This window comes from Budorcas taxicolor, chromosome 8 (genome assembly GCF_023091745.1).
Source record: "Budorcas taxicolor isolate Tak-1 chromosome 8, Takin1.1, whole genome shotgun sequence".
NCBI classification, from domain to species: domain Eukaryota; kingdom Metazoa; phylum Chordata; class Mammalia; order Artiodactyla; family Bovidae; genus Budorcas; species Budorcas taxicolor.
The window spans coordinates 78,375,106-78,393,876 of NC_068917.1; the positions used below are offsets into that span (position 1 = coordinate 78,375,106).

General features: G+C 46.7%; 2 protein-coding genes across 5 annotated transcripts in view; one reads left to right on the forward strand and one right to left on the reverse strand.

The window, feature by feature from the left end:
- The window catches only part of UBAP1 (ubiquitin associated protein 1), a 66,942-nt gene extending 65,576 nt beyond the window's left edge, over nucleotides 1–1,366 (forward strand). For 2 of the 3 annotated variants that reach the window (XM_052644618.1, XM_052644620.1), the window contains one exon: nucleotides 228–1,365. In XM_052644618.1, coding sequence (XP_052500578.1) covers nucleotides 228–368 — 141 coding nt within the window. In that variant the 3' untranslated portion in view covers nucleotides 369–1,365. Of the gene's footprint in view, nucleotides 1–227 lie in introns of all 3 variants that reach the window. The other variant, XM_052644619.1, reaches the window with a different exon arrangement.
- A 1,204-nt stretch (nucleotides 1,367–2,570) lies between these two features.
- KIF24 (kinesin family member 24) overlaps nucleotides 2,571–18,771 on the reverse strand; it is a 48,683-nt gene continuing 32,482 nt past the window's right edge. For both annotated transcript variants that reach the window (XM_052644617.1, XM_052644616.1), the window contains exons 9-14: nucleotides 18,426–18,531; nucleotides 11,230–11,301; nucleotides 9,340–9,449; nucleotides 5,308–7,548; nucleotides 4,034–4,127; nucleotides 2,571–3,289 (exon numbers count right to left, since the gene is read on the reverse strand). In XM_052644617.1, the coding sequence (XP_052500577.1) occupies nucleotides 3,149–3,289; nucleotides 4,034–4,127; nucleotides 5,308–7,548; nucleotides 9,340–9,449; nucleotides 11,230–11,301; nucleotides 18,426–18,531 (2,764 nt within the window). In that variant the 3' untranslated portion in view covers nucleotides 2,571–3,148. The remainder of the gene's footprint in view (nucleotides 3,290–4,033; nucleotides 4,128–5,307; nucleotides 7,549–9,339; nucleotides 9,450–11,229; nucleotides 11,302–18,425; nucleotides 18,532–18,771) is intronic.

The following is an 18,771-nucleotide window of genomic DNA, read 5'->3' on the forward strand; positions in this document are numbered from 1 at the left end:
CTGAATGAAGGTCATTAAGATTTGGGGCCTGGGTGTGGCCCCTGAGGGATGACTGGCTGTGGCATCAACCTGTCTTCCTCCACGGCCCTCCTCTGCTTGCTTGGGGCCCTGAGAGGCTCCGGCAAGGATGCCCTCCCAAGCAGCCCCTTAGGCATGTATTCTGCTACTTGGCTGTGCTATGTGGCCGGAACCCTTTCTTGAATCTGTATTCTCTTACTTCTCTTTAGATGATGGAGTTTCTTCAGTTAATGAGCAAATTTAAGGAAATGGGCTTTGAACTGAAAGATATTAAGGAAGTTCTGCTATTACACAACAACGACCAGGACAATGCTCTGGAAGACCTCATGGCTCGGGCGGGAGCCAGCTGAGATGAGGCCCTGCCTAGGCCCTGCCACAGAACCACCCCTGCAGGAGGCCCTGAGGAGCCCACCTGTGGGGAAGGAGAAGGGACACACTTCCGGATTTTCTTTTGGGGGTGGAAGGTCAGGTGTGGAGACTGTGCTTGCCAAGTCTCTACAAGCCTAGGTCCTGAGTTGGGGAGAAAGTGGGTAAGATTTGGGCATGCACATGCCCCCAGAACTGTCCTGGCTCCTTCCATATTAAAAGTATTTGTATCCTGAGAAGTGTCCTTCCCGCCTTGGCCCTCCAGATCCACTTCTCTGGTCTTTTTGGGATCTGTATGGCTTCAGCTGAAACCTGGCCCGGCTGCCAAAAGGAGCTGGGGAGGAGGAGGTGGTGGGGCCAGACTCAGTGCTGCTTCGGGGCTAGATGTTCCCTCGTCCGCAAGAGTGGGCTGACCTCTAATCCAAGTTGAGTGCAATTGAAAGGTTCTTCCAGGGTTTTCTTTCTTTCCCTTTTTAACAATGTCACTTAGTGTGACACTGGTTCTGCAATGTCTCTGAGGTGCAGAGAATGCCCTTTACCCCTTGGGGCCCTGAGTTTGCCTTTTCTGCCAGGCAGTTACCACACTTCCCTGCCCCAGCCTGTTTCTTTTGGCCTGGTTTGGACTACAATCTCCTGCTACCCAGGATTTTAGAGCCCCCTACTCTAGGAAACAGTTGTCAGTTTAAGGAATCATTTGTCGCTTCCCAGCACATCAAGTGGGGGAAAAGCAGGCCATGATTTAGTCCCCCAGCACTAACTCCACCTCAGTTCTCCCTGGAGAACAGCCTCTCCCTCCAGTCCCTGCTCTAGGACGACACAACGAATAACAAACACCTAGTCATAGAAATCAGTCTCTTTGGTTGGTTTTGTATTATGTTGTACATCATTAAAGATCTAAATACAAAGGATATACAGTCTTGATGAATCTAAAGTAATTTGCTAACTATTTTGATTCTTCAGAGAGAACTACTAATAAAAATCTAAAAGGTATATCCTGTTGTGATGATTTCTTTATTGTCAAGGAATGTTTCGCCGCAGGGTGGAGGTTAGTGAGTGGTAAGCGGATTTGCTGGGGATGGAACAGAAGCTAACCATTTTCTGTCATTTCACTCCTTTCTTCCAACTCTTAGGCCTGTGCAACCCAGGTTTTTGGTTTGGAAAGGCAGGCCTAGACACAAGGGTCTGTTTAAACCTGGCATAGCTCGGTTTCTGGGTTAAGGACATAGACATGTGCCTTCCTGCAAGACTGACTGTGGAAGTGAGACGGGCTGGGCCTTTGGGAGACGCACTCAGAAGTGAGGACTAAGTCCCTTGTCCTGTGAGCAGCATCAGTCATATTTATGTGTTCCACAGGTAGGACGGGGATTCAGACTTCTTCACTAGCTCTCAGTGGTACTAGATTTATCCCTAGCTTCTTGTCCTTAGTTGTAATACTCTCTCTCCCACAGTCCTCCCTGTGCTCTTGGCTTGGATGGGTCTCTAATTTTTGTAGTGATGATATGAGGATACAGAACCTTTGGGCTGGGGAGCAGTAAGCTGGAAAGAGGCCACCCTCTGGTGGTCAGATGAGGCATGGCCATTGTCTCAGAAAGCCAGTTGGCTCCTCTTCTGGCCTTTAAAATTAATTAAACCCTTCTTTTAAAATTTGTAGAAGTTATCCTTTAACTTCTACAAGAGATCAAAATTTCATATCAAAATGGGTGTCAGGGCCAAGGCTTTGACATGTGAATCTCAACTTGATCCAAGGTGGCCTTGGTAAGTGATGGACTACCTGGTATTTCTTAAGCTTCTTTCTGCTAAAAAGATACACAGCAAACAACTCACATGAAGGGGTGCATGTATGTGTGTAAAACTGCTTTAGAGTCTCACTGGCCAGAGCACTTAATGCCAAGGCACTGAACACAGGCCACTGAAAGGGCGAGTAGATGGCCAGGGCGACCCTGGATAAAGGTGAGGCTAGGAGATGATGGACTTGCCTGAGATACTCCAGCCATTCAGCTATTCTGTGGGGGAGTACAGTGGGTGAGGACTCACAGATAGGACTTAGGAATATGATGCAGGCAGATGGTCTCAGCAAAAGGCAGAGATTGGTAAAGAATGCAGTGATGCAAGCGCCCTCTTCCGTCTAAATACTGGGTTGCAGAGAGGGAGGGGAACTGGAAGCAAAAGACCTGTCCCGCATCTGCTCCTGTTAAAGACATTGAGTTACGGTTTATTCATTTTACGTTTTCAAAGCTAACCTCCCAAGGGCTGGTGGGGCAGATCTCACCCAACCCCCACCCCACTAGCACCAGCGTTTTAGTTTTTGACCAAGTCCTGGAGGAAGGCACAGAATCCAGCTGGTAAAACCTCTAGGCTCAGCATGTCCTCTCCCCTAGCTTGCGACCTCCAACCTGTAGGTTACCGCTGACCACCGCCCCCGCCCCCCATCCTCAGACCCCCAAATTCAGAAACATCTACAGGGTTATTAGACCCAACTGTGTTTCCACAAAGGGTCAGTAACGCAAATCCTCCACCCCAAAGAAAAGGGAGAGACCTATTAGAAGTTGTTCAGGCTCATCTGTCCTTCCCTGCAGAAGCCCCGGTGCTTGGAATTGGACAGATGCTTGCTCTGAGAGAGGAGCTGGGCCCCAGCCCAGGCCATGAGTGGTGAGGGAGCGACCAGCATGGGAGGGACAAGGGAGTGGGTGCTGAGATCTGCAGGGGGACCTGGTGGAGGCCCCTCCAGCTCTTGAGAGCCCAGCCACCCCGTACCAACTCCACTCTAAGACACCGCTGTCCTCTCCGGGCCTGCAGCTGGCTTGTGGCAGGCCAGGTATAGCTGTAGCTGGCTCCTCAGACTCTGGATGCACTTGGACTTCAGAACCATGATTTCATCTAGCTGAATCACAAAACCTTCAAAATCCTGAGAAAGGAAACAAAGGTCAAATGGAGCTTTTGCTGTTACTGGCCCTCTGTCATATCTGCTTTTCTAATCCCTTCTCTTGCAGGAGGATTTCAGAGCCCAGGCCCTTTCTCCAGTTGGAAAACCTGCAGGATAGTCACCATGGCATAGGGTGGGCCCCCTTCTCTACAGAGAGGTATCTGCAGGGCACAAGGGTGTTTTTCTAGAAGTACCTCTGGTCTGCATAAGGCAAGTCACTGTTACCATCACAGGGAGGGGCCTCCAATAAGCCACTAGAAGGCAGAATGGCAAGGAGAGAGGCTGGAAACAGTGGCCTGGGAATAGGGAGTGTCACGCTATCTCCCACCTGTCTGCGCCCCTCAAGTCAGCTCAGAGGAGTGGCAAGAGAAGGCTCAAAGCCTCAACAAAGCTACAGTGTGGCAGCACACCCTTTCTGCACACACTGCAGGAAACAGGGATGACTATCAAACTAGCTGGACTTCCCTGGTGGCTCTGTGATAAAGAACAGGCCTGCCAATTCAGGAGACGTGGGTTCAATCCCTGGGTCGGGACGATCCCCTGGAGAAGGAAATGGCAACTTAACTCCAGTATTCTTACCTGGAGACTCCCATGGACAGAGGAGCCTGGTGGGCAACAGTCCATGGGGTTGCAGAAGAGTCAGACATGACTTAGTGACTAAACAACGTCAAACTAGCTGCAAGCTAAGTCCCAACAGCCCTGGAGGCTCCAGCCAAGACCACTTACAGTAGGAGCCAGCTGGCTCATCAGGGTCTCCTCCTTGAAGCCCAACTCAGCCATTTCATCCAGCTGTTCCTGGTGTGCTTGGATGACCACCTGCCTGGGAAGCAGAAGGGATGCTGTGAGCCTTGGGCCTCCCATCTCTCATGGGCAGCTTTCTGGAACTGAGCTTCATCTCTAGGCCAGGAGCTGCTGCTTCCCAAAGAGGTCAAGGCTTTGATGGGAATAAGCTCCCCACCATCTCCTGCCTCTTCACCCGTTCTTTTAAGGGCTTGTCAAGGGACTAGGGAGTAGCCATGAGGTACTGGGAAGAGACAGTGGCTTTGGGAGCTGCCCCCCAGGGCCTCCCGGGTTCACTGAAAGACAGGGCTGGATGCTGCTTCTCCGCTGGAGCTGCTCACAGCTTCTTTGCACAGAAGCTAAAGGCTGTGCCACTGGAGCCCGCACGTGGCACAAGGTAGAGCCTGCCACCTAGCCTGCGGGCATTTCTCCTCTCTGTGGGGAGTTCAGGGACCAGAGCAAAGGGGTCTGGGCTAGAAGCTGGAGGATCTGCCTTCTGTCAGACCCCCTTATGGGTAGAGACCACACAACAGCATGATTGTCCCCTGGCTATAGGTGGGCTCCTGCCCTGGACATCCCTGCATGCCCTTCTCTTTGCCCAAGGCCCAGGCCAAGCCCCAGTGAGCAGGCAGACAGCTGGCCCTGGGAATCGAGCCAGAGTGGAGGGCTGCGGCCTCACAGAGAAGCATCTGTTGCCATCCTGCCGTCCTGCGCCTCTAGCCCTCGAGCCCCGCTCCTTTCACATCCTCTAAGGCTGTCTTATTCTGCTGTACCATCCAGCCTCCTCTGGGGAAAGCAGCACAGTCAGCAGCCCCTGTTTCCTACCTTTGCCATCCTGGAAGGTGCCTAGAATGCTGGGGCTCTGGGGGCACAGTCTGCTGCTGCTGTATCCTGGGACAGCACTTCCAAGAATACATACCCACCAGAATGAAGAGGATTCTGGTCTCACCTCGGGTCTCAGGCTTGGTCACGGGATCAGATCCTCCCTTCTCTCCCTCACATCTAGCTTTCCCAGGCTGAGGGCCCACCCACCCTGGCAGGCCTGCTCCAATACATTTTACTCCTACTGCTCATGTCAGATGCATCTAGGCAGGCTCCCTTGAAAAGGTGGACAAAGCCTGTCTCTGAGCCAACCATAGCTATTCCCAGAACAGACAATAAGCTGGCGTGGGAGTAGGGATGCCAAAGGGCCCAAGTCTAGGTAGGAGAGTCCAACTTACTGTGCATGTCCCAGGGCAGGCTGACGGAGTGTCCCAGCGGTCTTGGGAGAGCAGCTGGCCACCAGGGGAGAGCCTGGCCTTGCTAAGGACCTTGGGATTGGCCTATGTTTGAGCCATGCAATGTCCTCATTGTAGCAAGACAGTGTGATGGGGTCTGTGGAGAAACCCAGTTCCAGCCAGCTGGGCCCAGTAAGCTGCTTTCTCTCCTGGGCCCCAGGCTGGTCAGCCACATCACTATTTCCTGCTCGGGGGGTGAGTCTAGGCCCAGCGTGAGGTCCTCCAGGATGTAAGGTGAGGAAGGGCTTTCCCAGGAAACCCTGGGAGCTGTCCAGCTCTGTCTCAGCATTGGCATAACGGTGCCCCCGGGTGAAGAGTGCGGTCCCTCTGCTCTGGCAGGCCTCCCCCGGGTCAGCCTCCCCGTTGGGCAGCTCGTCAGGTGGGCGCTGACGGATCGGTGATGGGGACAGAGCTGGAAGACTGCCCCCAGGCTTGTCGTCGGGGGGAGATGAGGAGAGCCACAGGTGCTCGGTTGCCGAAGATGTTGGCAGGACCGCCTCTGGATCACCCGATGACACTGCGCGGCCCACTGCCGGCCCCTCTGTGTCCACTGCCACGAGACCATGCGCAGTTCCATCCTGGGCCGGCTGCTCCCAGGAAGGAGCCCCCCCATCATCCAGGCTCTCCAGGAGGGACATGGTGAGTGGAGCCATCAGTCCGGAAGCATACTCAGAGCACGTGCCTAATTCACCATTAGAGTCTTCTCCTTGGAAAGGGTTACTGTTTTTCCTTGGTCTGGTCTCCAGAATTGGGCTGTCTTCACTGACTTCTCTCAGGGGTGTGCTCACTGTGTCTCTCTGGTCTGGGGATCCAGGAACTGCGATGTGGGATAGTGAGCAAGTGAAACCATCTTCCTCCAGGGATGGCAAGCTGCCCTCGGCCTGCCCAGGAACCTCACTTCTGAAGGCTTCCTGTCTGAGGTCAAAAGCAGGGCCACCACCTCCTTCCCGATCATACACAGAGTCCACCTGTGAGCAGTAAGGCTTCCCTGCCAGATCTTCTCTGGGAGGAGGCCCTGAGGAGCCTGAGTCCTCCTCTCTGCTCCAGTCCAAGGGCACCTGACCTGGGCTGCGGCTGTGATTGAGTGCTATCCTTCTGTGGCCTGCGGGGTCCCTGGAGTACACCCAGCTTCTAGTTACACCCTCCTTGTCACCATCTGGGCTGAGAAACAGACTCTGCTGCCTTTCAGCCACCTGCTCCTCAGGACCTTGCTCCCTCTGATGAAGGAAGAACGAGCCTTCGCTGTTCTCTGGGCTCTCTCCCTGCTTTGTGGTCCTCTGACAGGAGACATGTGAAAAAGAATCTTCACTGAAGTCGCTGTCATCAGGGTCCTCGGCTTGAGGGACTTGGGCTCCATCATGACTCTCAGCACGATGAGGGTGGAAGGGAGGAGGGATGTCACTCTGGAGCTGCCCTTCTGGGGGCCGGGACCGGCATAAAAACCTTTCCAGGGGTTGGTACTGTAACTTCTGCTGGAGGAGAGGCGGCTGCTGGAACTGCTGGTGGTAAAAGCGCAAATGCTCCTCCCTTGCCTCCTGCTGCGCAGGGATGTTGGTCCAGGCTTCAGAGGCAGGCCAGCTCGGCGCACCCTCCTTGCTGCCCTGACCGTACTCCGCTAAGCGCTGGGCGCTGCCAAAGGAGAGCTCACCTCGAGACACAAGCTGCTTCTGCACAGGCTGCACAGGCTGCACTTTCTTGCACCGGGAGGGTGGCTTACCATGGGCCAGGTCCCCTCCTGGGCCTGGCGCCCTGCTTCCCCAGCCTAGGGCGGTTTTGTTGCCAATTGGGTTTTTCTCAGAGCATAATGCAGCTGATTCTTCTGCCCTTTTTATGGCTACATGTCCAGACAGCACGGTTCCTTTGCTAGAGCTAGTCTGAATGACCCACTCTCGGGGAGGACTCCCTCGAGAGCCACCCTCTTTGCCAGGAACCTTAGGTACAGAAGCAAAAGGGATATTGGCTGGGTGACTAGCCAGAGGATGGGCCTTCCCTCTCATGGAGCCAGATGGCACTGTGAGCGGCTGCTGAAGCCCCAGCTTGACTTTTTTGGGAGAACATTTGTCCCCTGGCAGGGCCACAGGAGAGCTCTGAATTCGTTTTGGAGAAGAGTTAGAGTTTCCAGATGTTCGATTTCGACTGTTAGCTGGAGTACAACATTTAATGCCTTTCTTTAGTTCTTTGACCCTGTAAATGACCATTTTATGTTAATGTACATTCCTGGAATTCCCTTCCTATAGCTTTCAGAGAAAACAAAAACCAAAGAAAAGTATTACAAGAACTGGGAATTATTTTTTCATCTGGGAGAGAATAAAGGAAAGAATAAAGAGGATATTCTATTTCAACATGAAATACGTCACTTTACTTGAACAAAGATCAGTGTCTTCTCTGAGGATATTAGCTTGCATCCAATATTCCATGATCAGGAGAGTTTTTTTTTAACAAACTGAAGGTTCATAGCAACTCCGCATGAGCAAGTCTATCAGTGCCACTTTTCCAACAAGATTATTTTTAAATTAAGGTATGTACATTGTTTTTTAAAAACATAATGCTACTGCACACATGATAAACTCCATAGTATAGTGTAAATATAAGTTTTACATGTACTGGGAAACCAATCTGAGACTTCAGTGCGATTTATCACAGTGGTCTGAACCAAAGTTGCAGTATCTCCGCAGTATACCTGTATTCTTGTCTGGGAAATTCCATGGACAGGAACTTGTATAGTCCAGGGACCACAAAGAGTCAGACACGACTGAGCATATGCCTATAATATTACTATCATTGTTGAAGTTAACATATATGAGTGTTCACTCTGTGCCAGGTGTGGCCCTAAGCCCTTCACACATGTCACCTCACTGAATCCATGTAACTGTTACATGAGGTAGGTGTTATCATTATCCGTGTTCATATTAAGGGAACTTAATGTGTCCAGAGAAGCTGCAAACTTGCCAAGATCACTCAGCTAGCTAGTGGCAGAGGCAAGGTACTGGCCCAGATAGTTTCACTCTAGAGTCCATTCTAGTAGCCACTTTGTAAATGGTCTCTCCTATTGAACTGAGATAAAGTACACAGAGAACATCACTCAAGCCCTGACGCCCAGGGGGAGCTCCTCCTTTCATTCATTAATATTAATAACACACCTACTAGGTACCAAGTACTGTCTAGGCAGGACAGAGACAGTGGAGAAAAAGATAAGGTTCCTGTTCTCATGGAACTTAAATGATAGCTTATCTTTCCTTCCCAGTGAGTTTCATAAAGTGCCACAGATACGAAAGATTCTTCAACAGCAATTGTAAGAAAACCAGGTTCCCCTCAAATAGTCTGTTAACTCTGGAGGCAGCTTCTGAGAGACTGAGAGGAGGTGTTGTATGGTAGGACCAGGCAGCAAAGCAGCCAGAGGAAAGGATGGTAACGAGAGCACTGTCAAACGAGTAGGAGACACCTGACCTGGGTAAGAGTGGGAGGGACCCTGGCAGATGCCAAAGTCACTGGAGCCTTGGTCTGGCAGTCAGATGCACTGGTTCTGCCACCAACGCCCAGTGAGCCCTTTGAAGGTTCCTGCTCTTTTCTGGGCCTCAGTTTCTCCTTCCATAAAACAAGGTTGATCTCTTCTGGACCTACATAGCTCTGAGTACTTCTGCCTTGACAATAGGCACTCTATCCCTAACAGTTAGGGCTGAGGCTGGCAGGAAGAAAACCTCATGAAGCCTTCCACCCTGGAGAAATATTTCATCTCCGGTTAGCTATTTAAGAGCCACTGATGGAGTTGTCTCCTGAACAAAGGAACATGTCACCTTCCTCTTGTCACATTCACACTGGTAAAATGACAGGGCCTACCAAAACACATTCTTCACATGGCCAGTTGCACATTCCCCTGGCAGTAAGAACAGGTTTGGGGAGCTCAAGGTCAGATCCTTGTGTGTGCATTTTTCACACACCCCCACCCCCCGACTCTGACACCTGAGGGCGACTCACCGGTCAGCATAGCGCAAAGTATTCAGAGTGTGTTCAGTGGCCACATGGCTTGGTGAAATGTTGGCGATCATGCAGGTTTTGGCATTGCCAATGAAAGAGTCCTTCAGCACCTATTCGAAACAGAAGGCAGGTCAGTGAAATCAACTAACAAAGGGCATATTGACTACTTCCTGTGTTCAGGACACTGGGCCATACTCATATCTACCACCTTCTAAAAAAGGCAATTCACAAAAGAAGAAACACAAATGATCAATAAACAAACAAAACAGGTACTCACTGCACCACTAATCAAAGAAATGCAGAGAAACCATTTTACAAAATTAACATTTGTGGGGACTTCCCTGGTGGTCTACTGGATCCCACATGCTGCAACTCAGAGTTCGTTACCTCAACTAAGATCCAGTGCAGTCAAGTAATAAATAAATTAAATTAAAAAAATAAAATTTGGGGGGCTATAAGATTAAGAAAGACTCACAGGAACCTGCTCTGGTGAGGGTCTAGGGAAAGGGTGCTCCTGTACATTGCTATGCTGCCCACGTACTATGCAGTGTGAATTGGTACATGCCTTTGGGAGGGCAGTTTGGTAATATGGTAAAAACCTGGTAAAAAAAATGTTCCTATATTTGGTTTGGCAATCACACTTCAAAGACTTTATCCTAACAGACAATTGCTCAACTGATTTTTAAAAAAAAAAGTATACACAGGATATTCATTACACTATTATAATAGTAAAATTTGGAAAATCTCTAAGTCTATAAACAAGTAACACTAAAAAATTATGAACCGCATACAACCATAAAAACGAATTATGGATATATGTACTTAGGTACCTGGAAAGATCTAAAACTTATGTTTGCATGAAAAAGGCGTATGTTTCTGTAGGTGGATTTATGTGTGAAATTACTGATTTAATTAAATAGGAACACAATTTCTGGGGGTGGAGGACATGTTTTGAAAAATAACAAAGCCAATGTCAGAATCAGGACTAACCATCCAAAAGAAGGGTTTCCCGAGTCCCCAGTTGTAGTCATGTTTGAGAAGAAACCATCTAACCCATAGATGACTGATTCTAGTAAGTTAGGAGCTATGTTATCATGGACTCTGCCCCGGTTCCTGTGAAGCTGCTGGTCTAGCTGCACAGTGAAAACTGCTCCCAGAACCCAGAGAGCCTCACCTAGACTGCCTCCTACCCAGTCTGCTCTACTGTGCAGTCTTGGTGCAAAAGGGAACCAGGGGTCCCTGTAACTGTCTTCATAGCTATTTGTACCGAGGCTGAGCCCTCCATGGGCCACTCTCCTTGGTGCTTCCTATCAAAGCACGTTTTCGTGACAGAAAAATGGAAAAAAAAAAAAAAAAAGCTATGGTCCTACTACTCAGAATAATCAGCTGACAGAGATGCATAATTTTTCTGTGTAGTTTTTTTTCTCATTTCATATTTTTAAACTATAGATCTTGGTCATCTTTCCTGGAAGGACATGTCAAAAATCCATCTCATTCTTTTTAAATGCTGCCATTATTTTTTGTCTTGAAACACTGGTCTATCTAAGTCTTCAACTAAGAGAGTACCAAGACAGCTACATTACCATCCCCTTCAAAGGCTCAGAGATACCACTAAATCAACAAGGTTTCTTTTTGTTAGAAATAAATGGAAAGCTGCTGGACAGTGACCACTGCTTCCTGGCTGCTGTGTGTGTACTGCAGGGATCCCTGCCTGAGGATGCCCTTTCTTCTTCAAGACAGAGCTCCTAGACGGAAGGTGACTCCTCTCCTCCTCCCTCTCCCTCCCCCACATTATGCCTTGCTGGCAGTGGATACTCTCCTGAATGATTCAATGAATGGAAGAAGGAACACACGAATGAACCAGAACTCAAAGCTCATATTTAACTTTACCTGAGTTAATTTGCTTTGCCTGAAAGGAGTGTGGGTGTGTTCCTGATCCAATGCACGGATACATTCCTTCAGCTGCAAAGTGGGAGAATAACAAGCACATCAAATATCACATGCAAAGTGAGAATAACAGATCAGATTTTTTTTTTTTTTAATAAACCACACTCATGCAACCTTCCTCCAAAAGGAAGTCAAAATGCCCTGGTAGTTTCTTGCTCAACAAGAACAATCAAGGTAGACTGGAAAACATCATTCTATGCTAGCTATGCCTGGTTAAGCACCCTGCCCCCGGCCCCCTCTCAACTTAAAGGCTGTGAACCTAGGATTAGAGCTGATAGCGCAGAATTGACAAACCCAGGGACCCTCCCATTGGTCCCAGAGTCCAGCTTATGTGGTGGCAGTTCTGGCTTGCCAGCTTCCTTTCTCTCCTCACTCTTCCCAACTACAAGATGCACTTAAATAGAGAAAATACTCATGCCACAACCCCGCCTCCCTGCTCACACATGCACACCGGCAGGTACAGCTTCAAGTGCAGATTCAGATACAAGTAGTCTGAATGGAACAGGAGAAATCCTACAGGGAGAGCTGGGAAGGAACTGGAAAATCACCTAGGTCTATACCCTCATTAAAAAAAGTAGGGATGGTGGCCCAAAGGCAAAGAAGGGTATGTCACTTGCTCCTGGGCAGAGCCTCTCAAAGAAGTGCTCACTGGACATCACTAGTGCCAGCATAAATCTGAATATATACATCTCCAAGGGCAACACGCCCATCAGAAAGAGCAGGGGTTGAGGGGACAAGACCAGGGAGGAGACACCTTCTATTTCTGAGTCATGCATCTAGGGTAAGCGACAGTAAATGAGAAGAAAGGGAGGGAAGAGAATGGAAGGGATCCCTTGGAAGTGCCAGTGCTGGGAGTTCACCAAGAAAAGGTAATTAGCCTTGAGAGTCTCCTGTGACTGTTCTTGGCAGCAGCCATAGATGTCCACAGCTAACCCTTCTCTATCCAAGAAGCTGCAAGGTTATAAGATGGTATAAAGGAATTTCCACTCTTATTACAAGTCAGTCCAATATCCCCACTGGGAAGATTCTATAGAACGGATGATCAGGTAACCAAACCTGGCCCCTGAGTTGCACCTGCCCCTTACATATTCAAATCCAAGTGTGGCCATCAATCTCTATGAGCCCTTGGGTCCCTTTAGCCTTGCTGAATCAGAATGGAAAGTAGACTTTACCAAGCTCTAAGGGAAGAGCAAGGGACATATCCAGGAAAGAAAAAAGGGGCATCTTTGTACGCCTCACAAAGCACAAGATTTTGATCCTATTCTTTAAGGCTTGTTTCCAGGCTCCTTTACATGTTGTCTCCCATGTGAGATGGACAGTCAAACCCCAAAGGATACTCCACAGGTGCCATGCCATGCCATGCTAAGTTGCTTTAGTCATGTCCGACTCTTTGCAACGCTATGGACTATAGCCCTCCAGGCGCCTCTGCCCATGGGATTTTCCAGGCAAGAATACTGGGGTGGGTTGCCATGCCCTCCTCCAGGGGATCTTTCCGATCCAGGGATCCAACCTGTAACTCCTGCATTGGCAGGCAGATTCTAGCGCCACCTGGGAAGCCCTCTCAACAGGTACCTCTTAGGTTTCCTAGTTAATTCCTGGACCATAAATTTAAACATAATAATTAAAGACTTCCAGCTAGAGGCTTTAGACCATTGGCAAATTTACTTGAGCTTCAGAATCCTGATCTATAAAGTGGGAATAAGAGAATCTGTTGTGAAGATTAAACTCACTAGTATGTAGTATGTATTCAAAAGTGTATTAGCTCCTTGGAGAAATGATTGATTTCAGGGCAAGGGCAAGGAAGAGTGTGTAACACCTTGTAGTGCTAAAAGGCAAGAAGATGCTAAAAAATTGATGAGCATGTCAAAAGGATACAAAACCAACCTGAAAGAACTTATGGACAGAACCCCAGAAAGAACTCCCAATAGCCATTTGGGAAAACGTGAGCAAGAAAATAAGTAATGATAGAAATGGATTGTAATTTAGCAAATGAAAGAAATACCCATTTACTGTTCAGTTCAGTTGCTCAGTCGTGTCCGACTCTTTGTGACCCCATGAATTGCAGCACGCCAGGCCTCCCTGTCCATCACCAGCTCCCGGAGTTCACTCAAACTCATGTCCATCGAGTCGGTGATGCCATCCAGCCATCTCTTCCTCTGTCGTCCCCTTCTTCTCCTGCCCCCAATCCCTCCCAGCATCAGAGTCTTTCCAATGAGTCAACTCTTTGCATGAGGAGGCCAAAGTACTGGAGTTTCAGCTTTAGCATCAGTCCTTCCAATGAACACCCAGGGCTGATCTCCTTTAGAATTGACTGGTTGGACCTCCTTGCAGTCCAAGGGACTCTCAAGAGTCTTCTCCAACATCACAGTTCAAAAGCATCAATTCTTTGGTGCTCAGCTTTCTTCACAGTCCAACTCTCACATCCATACATGACTACTGGAAAAACCATAGCCTTGACTAGATGGACCTTTGTTGGCAAAGTAGTGTCTCTGCTTTTTAATATGCTATCTAGGTTGCTCATAACTTTCCTTTCAAGGAGTAAGTGTCTTTTAATTTCATGGCTGCAATCACCATCTGCAGTGATTTTGGAGCCCCTAAAATAAAGTCTGACACTGTTTCCACTGTTTCCCCATCTCTTTCCCATGAAGTGATGGGACCAGACGCCATGATCTTCGTTTTCTGAATGTTGAGCTTTAAGCCAATTTTTTCACTCTCCTCTTTCACTTTCATCAAGAGGCCTTTTAGTTCCTCTTCACTTTCTGCCATAAGGGAGGTGTCATCTGCATATCTGAGGTTATTGATATTTCTCCCAGCAATCTTGATTCCAGCTTGTGCTTCTTCCAGCCCAGTGTTTCTCATGATGTACTCTGCGTATAAGTTAAATAAGCAGGGTGACAATATACAGCCTTGATGTACTCCTTTTCCTGTTTGGAACCAGTCTGTTGTTCCATGTCCAGTTCTAACTGTTGCTTCCTGACCTGCATATAGGTTTCTCAAGAGGAAGGTCAGGTGGTCTGGTATCCCCATCTCTTTCAGAATTTTCCACAGTGTATTGTGATCCACACAGTCAAAGGCTTTGGCATAGTCAATAAAGCAGAAATAGATGTTTTTCTGGAATTCTTTTGCTTTTTTGATGGCACATGTTGGCAATATGATCTCGGGTTCCTCTGCCTTTTCTAAAACCAGCTTGAACATCTGGAAGTTCACGGCTCATGTATTGCTAAAGCCTGGCTTGGAGAAGTTTGAGCATTACTTTACTAATATGTGAGATGAGTGCAATTGAGGAGATACCCCTCGTCCAAGGTAAGGAGCAGCGGCTGCACTTTGCTGGAGCAGCCGTGAAGAGATACCCCACGTCCAAGATAAGAGAAACCCAAGTAAGACGGTAGGTGTTGTAAGAGGGCATCAGAGGGCAGACACACTGAAACCATAATCACAGAAAACTAGCCAATCTGATCACACGGACCGCAGCCTTGTCTAACTCAATGAAACTAAGCCATGCCCTGTGGGGCCACCCAGGACGGGTGGGTCATGGTGGAGAGGTCTGAGAGAATGTGGTCCACTGGAGAAGGGAATGGCAAACCACTTCAGTATTCTTGCCTTGAGAACCCCATCAACAGTATGATAATGCAAAATGATAGGATACTGAAAGAGGAGCTCCCCGGGTTGGTAGGTGCCCAATATGCTACTGGAGATCAGTGGAGAAATAACTCCAAAAAGAATGAGGGGATGGAGCCAAAGCAAAAACAATACCCAGCTGTGGATGTGTGACTGGTGATAGAAGCAAGGTCCGATGCTGTGAAGAGCAATATTGCATAGGAACCTGGAATGTCAGGTCCATGAATCAAGGAAAATTGGAAGTGGTCAAACAGGAGATGGCTAGAGTGAACGCTGACATTCTAGGAATCAGTGAACTAAAATGGACTAGAAAGGGTGAATTTAACTCAGATGACCATTATGTCTACTACTGTGGGCAGCAATCCCTTAGAAGAAATGGAGTAGCCATCATGGTCAACAAGAGTCTGAAATGCAGTACTTAGATGCAATCTCAAAAACGACAGAATGATCTCTGTTCGCAAGGCAAACCATTCAATATCACAGTAATCCAAGCCTATGCCCCAACCAGTAATGCTGAAGAAGGTGAAATTGAACGGCTCTATGAAGACCTACAAGACCTTTTAGAAATAACACCCAAAAAAGATGTCCTTTTCATTATAGAGGACTGGAAGACAAAAGTAGGAAATCAAGAAACACCTGGAGTAACAGGCAAATTTGGCCTTGGAGTACAGAATGAAGCAGGGCAAAGGCTAATAGAGTTTTGCCAAGAGAACGCACTGGTCATAGCAAACACCCTCTTCCAACAACACAAGAGAAGACTCTACACAGGGACATCACCAGATGGTCAACACCGAAATCAGATAGATTATATTCTTTGGAGCCAAAGATGGAGAAGCTCTATACAGTCAGCAAAAACAAGACTGGGAGCTGACTGTGGCTCAGATCATTTACTGTTGTAAGTAAGTAAATAAATAAAGAGAAAAAAAACAGCTCTTTCTTGCAGTAGAAATCCAACTAATTAATGCAGACTGTGTGCTCAGTCACGAAGTCGTGTCTGACTCTTTTGCAACCCCATGGACTGTAGCCTGCCAGGCTCATCTGTCCATGGGCTTCTCCAGGTAAGAACACTGGAGTGGGTAGCCATTTCCTTCTCCAAGGGCTCTTCCCGACCCAGAGATCGAACCTGCATCTCCTGCATTGGCATGCAGATTCTTTACCACTGAGCCACAAGGGGATCCCCTAATGTAGAATGATGGACACAGAAAAACCTCATCATGTAAACACCACAGTAATAATTGTTACAGGTAAGAATCATCAATGGACATTAAAATTAGCAAAATTATGATGTAAATAAGCATAGTTTAAAAGTATCTGTCCATAAGGTACTTATTACAAAGGGAATAATCATAACTTCACAATGGGGAAACCTAGCAGAAACCACCTTAACTCAGTGATCAAGTTTAACATTACCAGTAATGAGATATTGGCTGCTACAATACACTGAGAAGGGTATCACTTCTGTACTATTCTTGCTAAAAATTCATTATCTCAACCTAATAATGAGAAAACATTACACAAACCCAAATTCAGACACAGTCTGCAAAATAACTGGCCAGCATTTTTCAAAGGTGTTAAGGTCAAGACTGACAAAACTGAGGAGACTACAGAGCCAAGGCAGCTAAAGGTAGCACAGAATCCTAGACCCGAAAAAGGACACGAGTGGGACTGTTGATGAAATTCAAACAAGGTCTATAGACAGCTAACAGAATTGTTTTAATGTTCATTTCCTGATTTAAGTTGCTCTAGTTACATAAAATGTTAACACTGGGAAGGCTAGGTGAAGGAATGCTACATGTTTATTTTTGAAGCTTTTTTAAAATCTAAAATTTTTCAAAGTTTTTAAATAATAAAAAAAAAGATGCTGACTCTCTCACCTCTCTCAGCCTCTCAATTTACCCCTCATGAGACCTGAGAGTAATGTGTCTAGTAGGAGATTTCAGTTCTAATCAAAAAGACTTGACGTGGATGGAAACAGGGCAGTACTAAAAAGGAATGGGGGTCTCTAACACAGTCATGAATGAGCTCCAGGATACTGTTAAGTGAAAAAAGCAAACTGCAGAGCAGTGTTAACAGTATACTAGCCTTTTCTTTTTTCCCATGAGAAAGGGGTGAGTACAAACAAACATGTTGGTAGAAACTGGTTACCTAAGGGGAGGGGAATGACAGGAGTGAGGGGACTGAGATGAACACTAGCCTTCTCTGAACGTGGCTTACTTTATAATTTTTCTTTAACTGAACACAAAATTGGTGAGCTTAAACACACAGAATTATTTAGAGAGACTTTGCAATATAATATTATGACTGTACATCCCAAGAGGGATACAACATAAGGGTAAAAAAGACAACTGCAAAGAAATCTTAATCTGAATTCAGTAACCATATTAAAAGTAATATACCATTATTTTGGTATACATACATATTGAGGTAGAGCAAATAAATTATATTAATGTTGTTAGGAACTAAGAATTTTAGCATAAGAGAAAAGGGAGAGAAATATTAATTAATTTATTAGTATGAATCCATGATATACTTTTCCCTTCTCTGTCCATCAAAAAGACCTAGAAGTAAGAACTAACTCAGTGGTGATAAACACCACTAGCACTCCTAAATGCTCCCTAACTACCATTTCCCTCTAAAACCAAGGCTTGTTGAAGAAACGGCTGATTTAAGTTCTGGCGAAAAAAATGTACAAGATAAGCCTACAACATTTTGTCATACTAGAAAGCCAGGGATTAGTAGGGTTGTGTCAAAAAGACACAGGAACATAACAGCCAAAAATGTATAAATTAAAAAGCGAAAAAAAAAAAAAAAGAGGAGGACAATGAGTTTATAATAATATAAAAACAAACAAAAAAGTAAAGACCAACAAACTCATGGTCATGTTCAGGTTACCAGGACATCAACTCATTCTGAAAACTGGTGAGTGAAGGCAAAGAACCAAGCATTTATCTTGCCTCCATTGCATAAGCTAGACTTCAGGATAATCAGATAGTTGGGAGAAAGTTCTTTTCAGCTAATAAATACAGAAGGAATATTACAATTAGAATATCACCATTTTGGAATCCCTAATAAAGCAATGGGATAAAAGTAATGCTCACTGACAGTTGCTAAAACCACAAGGCATAAAAGTTGATAGGAAACATAATAATGGAGGAATTAGATTGGTAACACTTGACTCTTCCTTAATTCTCAAAATCACAAGAAGAGATAATCAGACATTCTGTATCTCCTGATGGTAATTTTAAAACTTGATGAGAGCAGAAAATGTACTTAAGTGAACCATTCACGCAACTGCAGAAATACTTCTTTGTTTCTAACTGGCAGGACTGACCAGAGGAAGAGAAGGCAGGGAGAGAGGAAGAGCTGTCTAGAACTGCCGAGAATCTGACTGGGCAGCCTCCATCTCCACCCCTGGAATTCCACTGCCTTATTCCAACCCACCCTCACCCACTTTGGCGGCATGTAAAGATGGGCAAAATCTCTCAAGAAGGACTTTTAGATGAAAGGTTTAAACAACTTACAGCCAGAAGACTCTGGTTTATTTCTGCGCCTTCCATCTTTGTCTGTCTATCTGAGTCTCTGGCATCCGCTGCTCTTTCACTGCCAGCCAAGTCAATGAAAGAGATCCTAGAGAACAGACATAGCAGGCAAGATTTCTTTGGGGCTTTGGTATCTTCTTATATCAGCCAACATTTTGTGATGGCAGGAAGAAATCAACACAGGCCCATCCTCAGGAAAGTTAAAGACATTACTGTCAGTTTTCCAAAAGTATCACAAGATTTTAATCTGTCAGTTATAGCTGGCACTGTTCACTTACACTCTTCTATTGGCTTTAACCATTTGTGAGAAAGTATGATTGAAATTCAT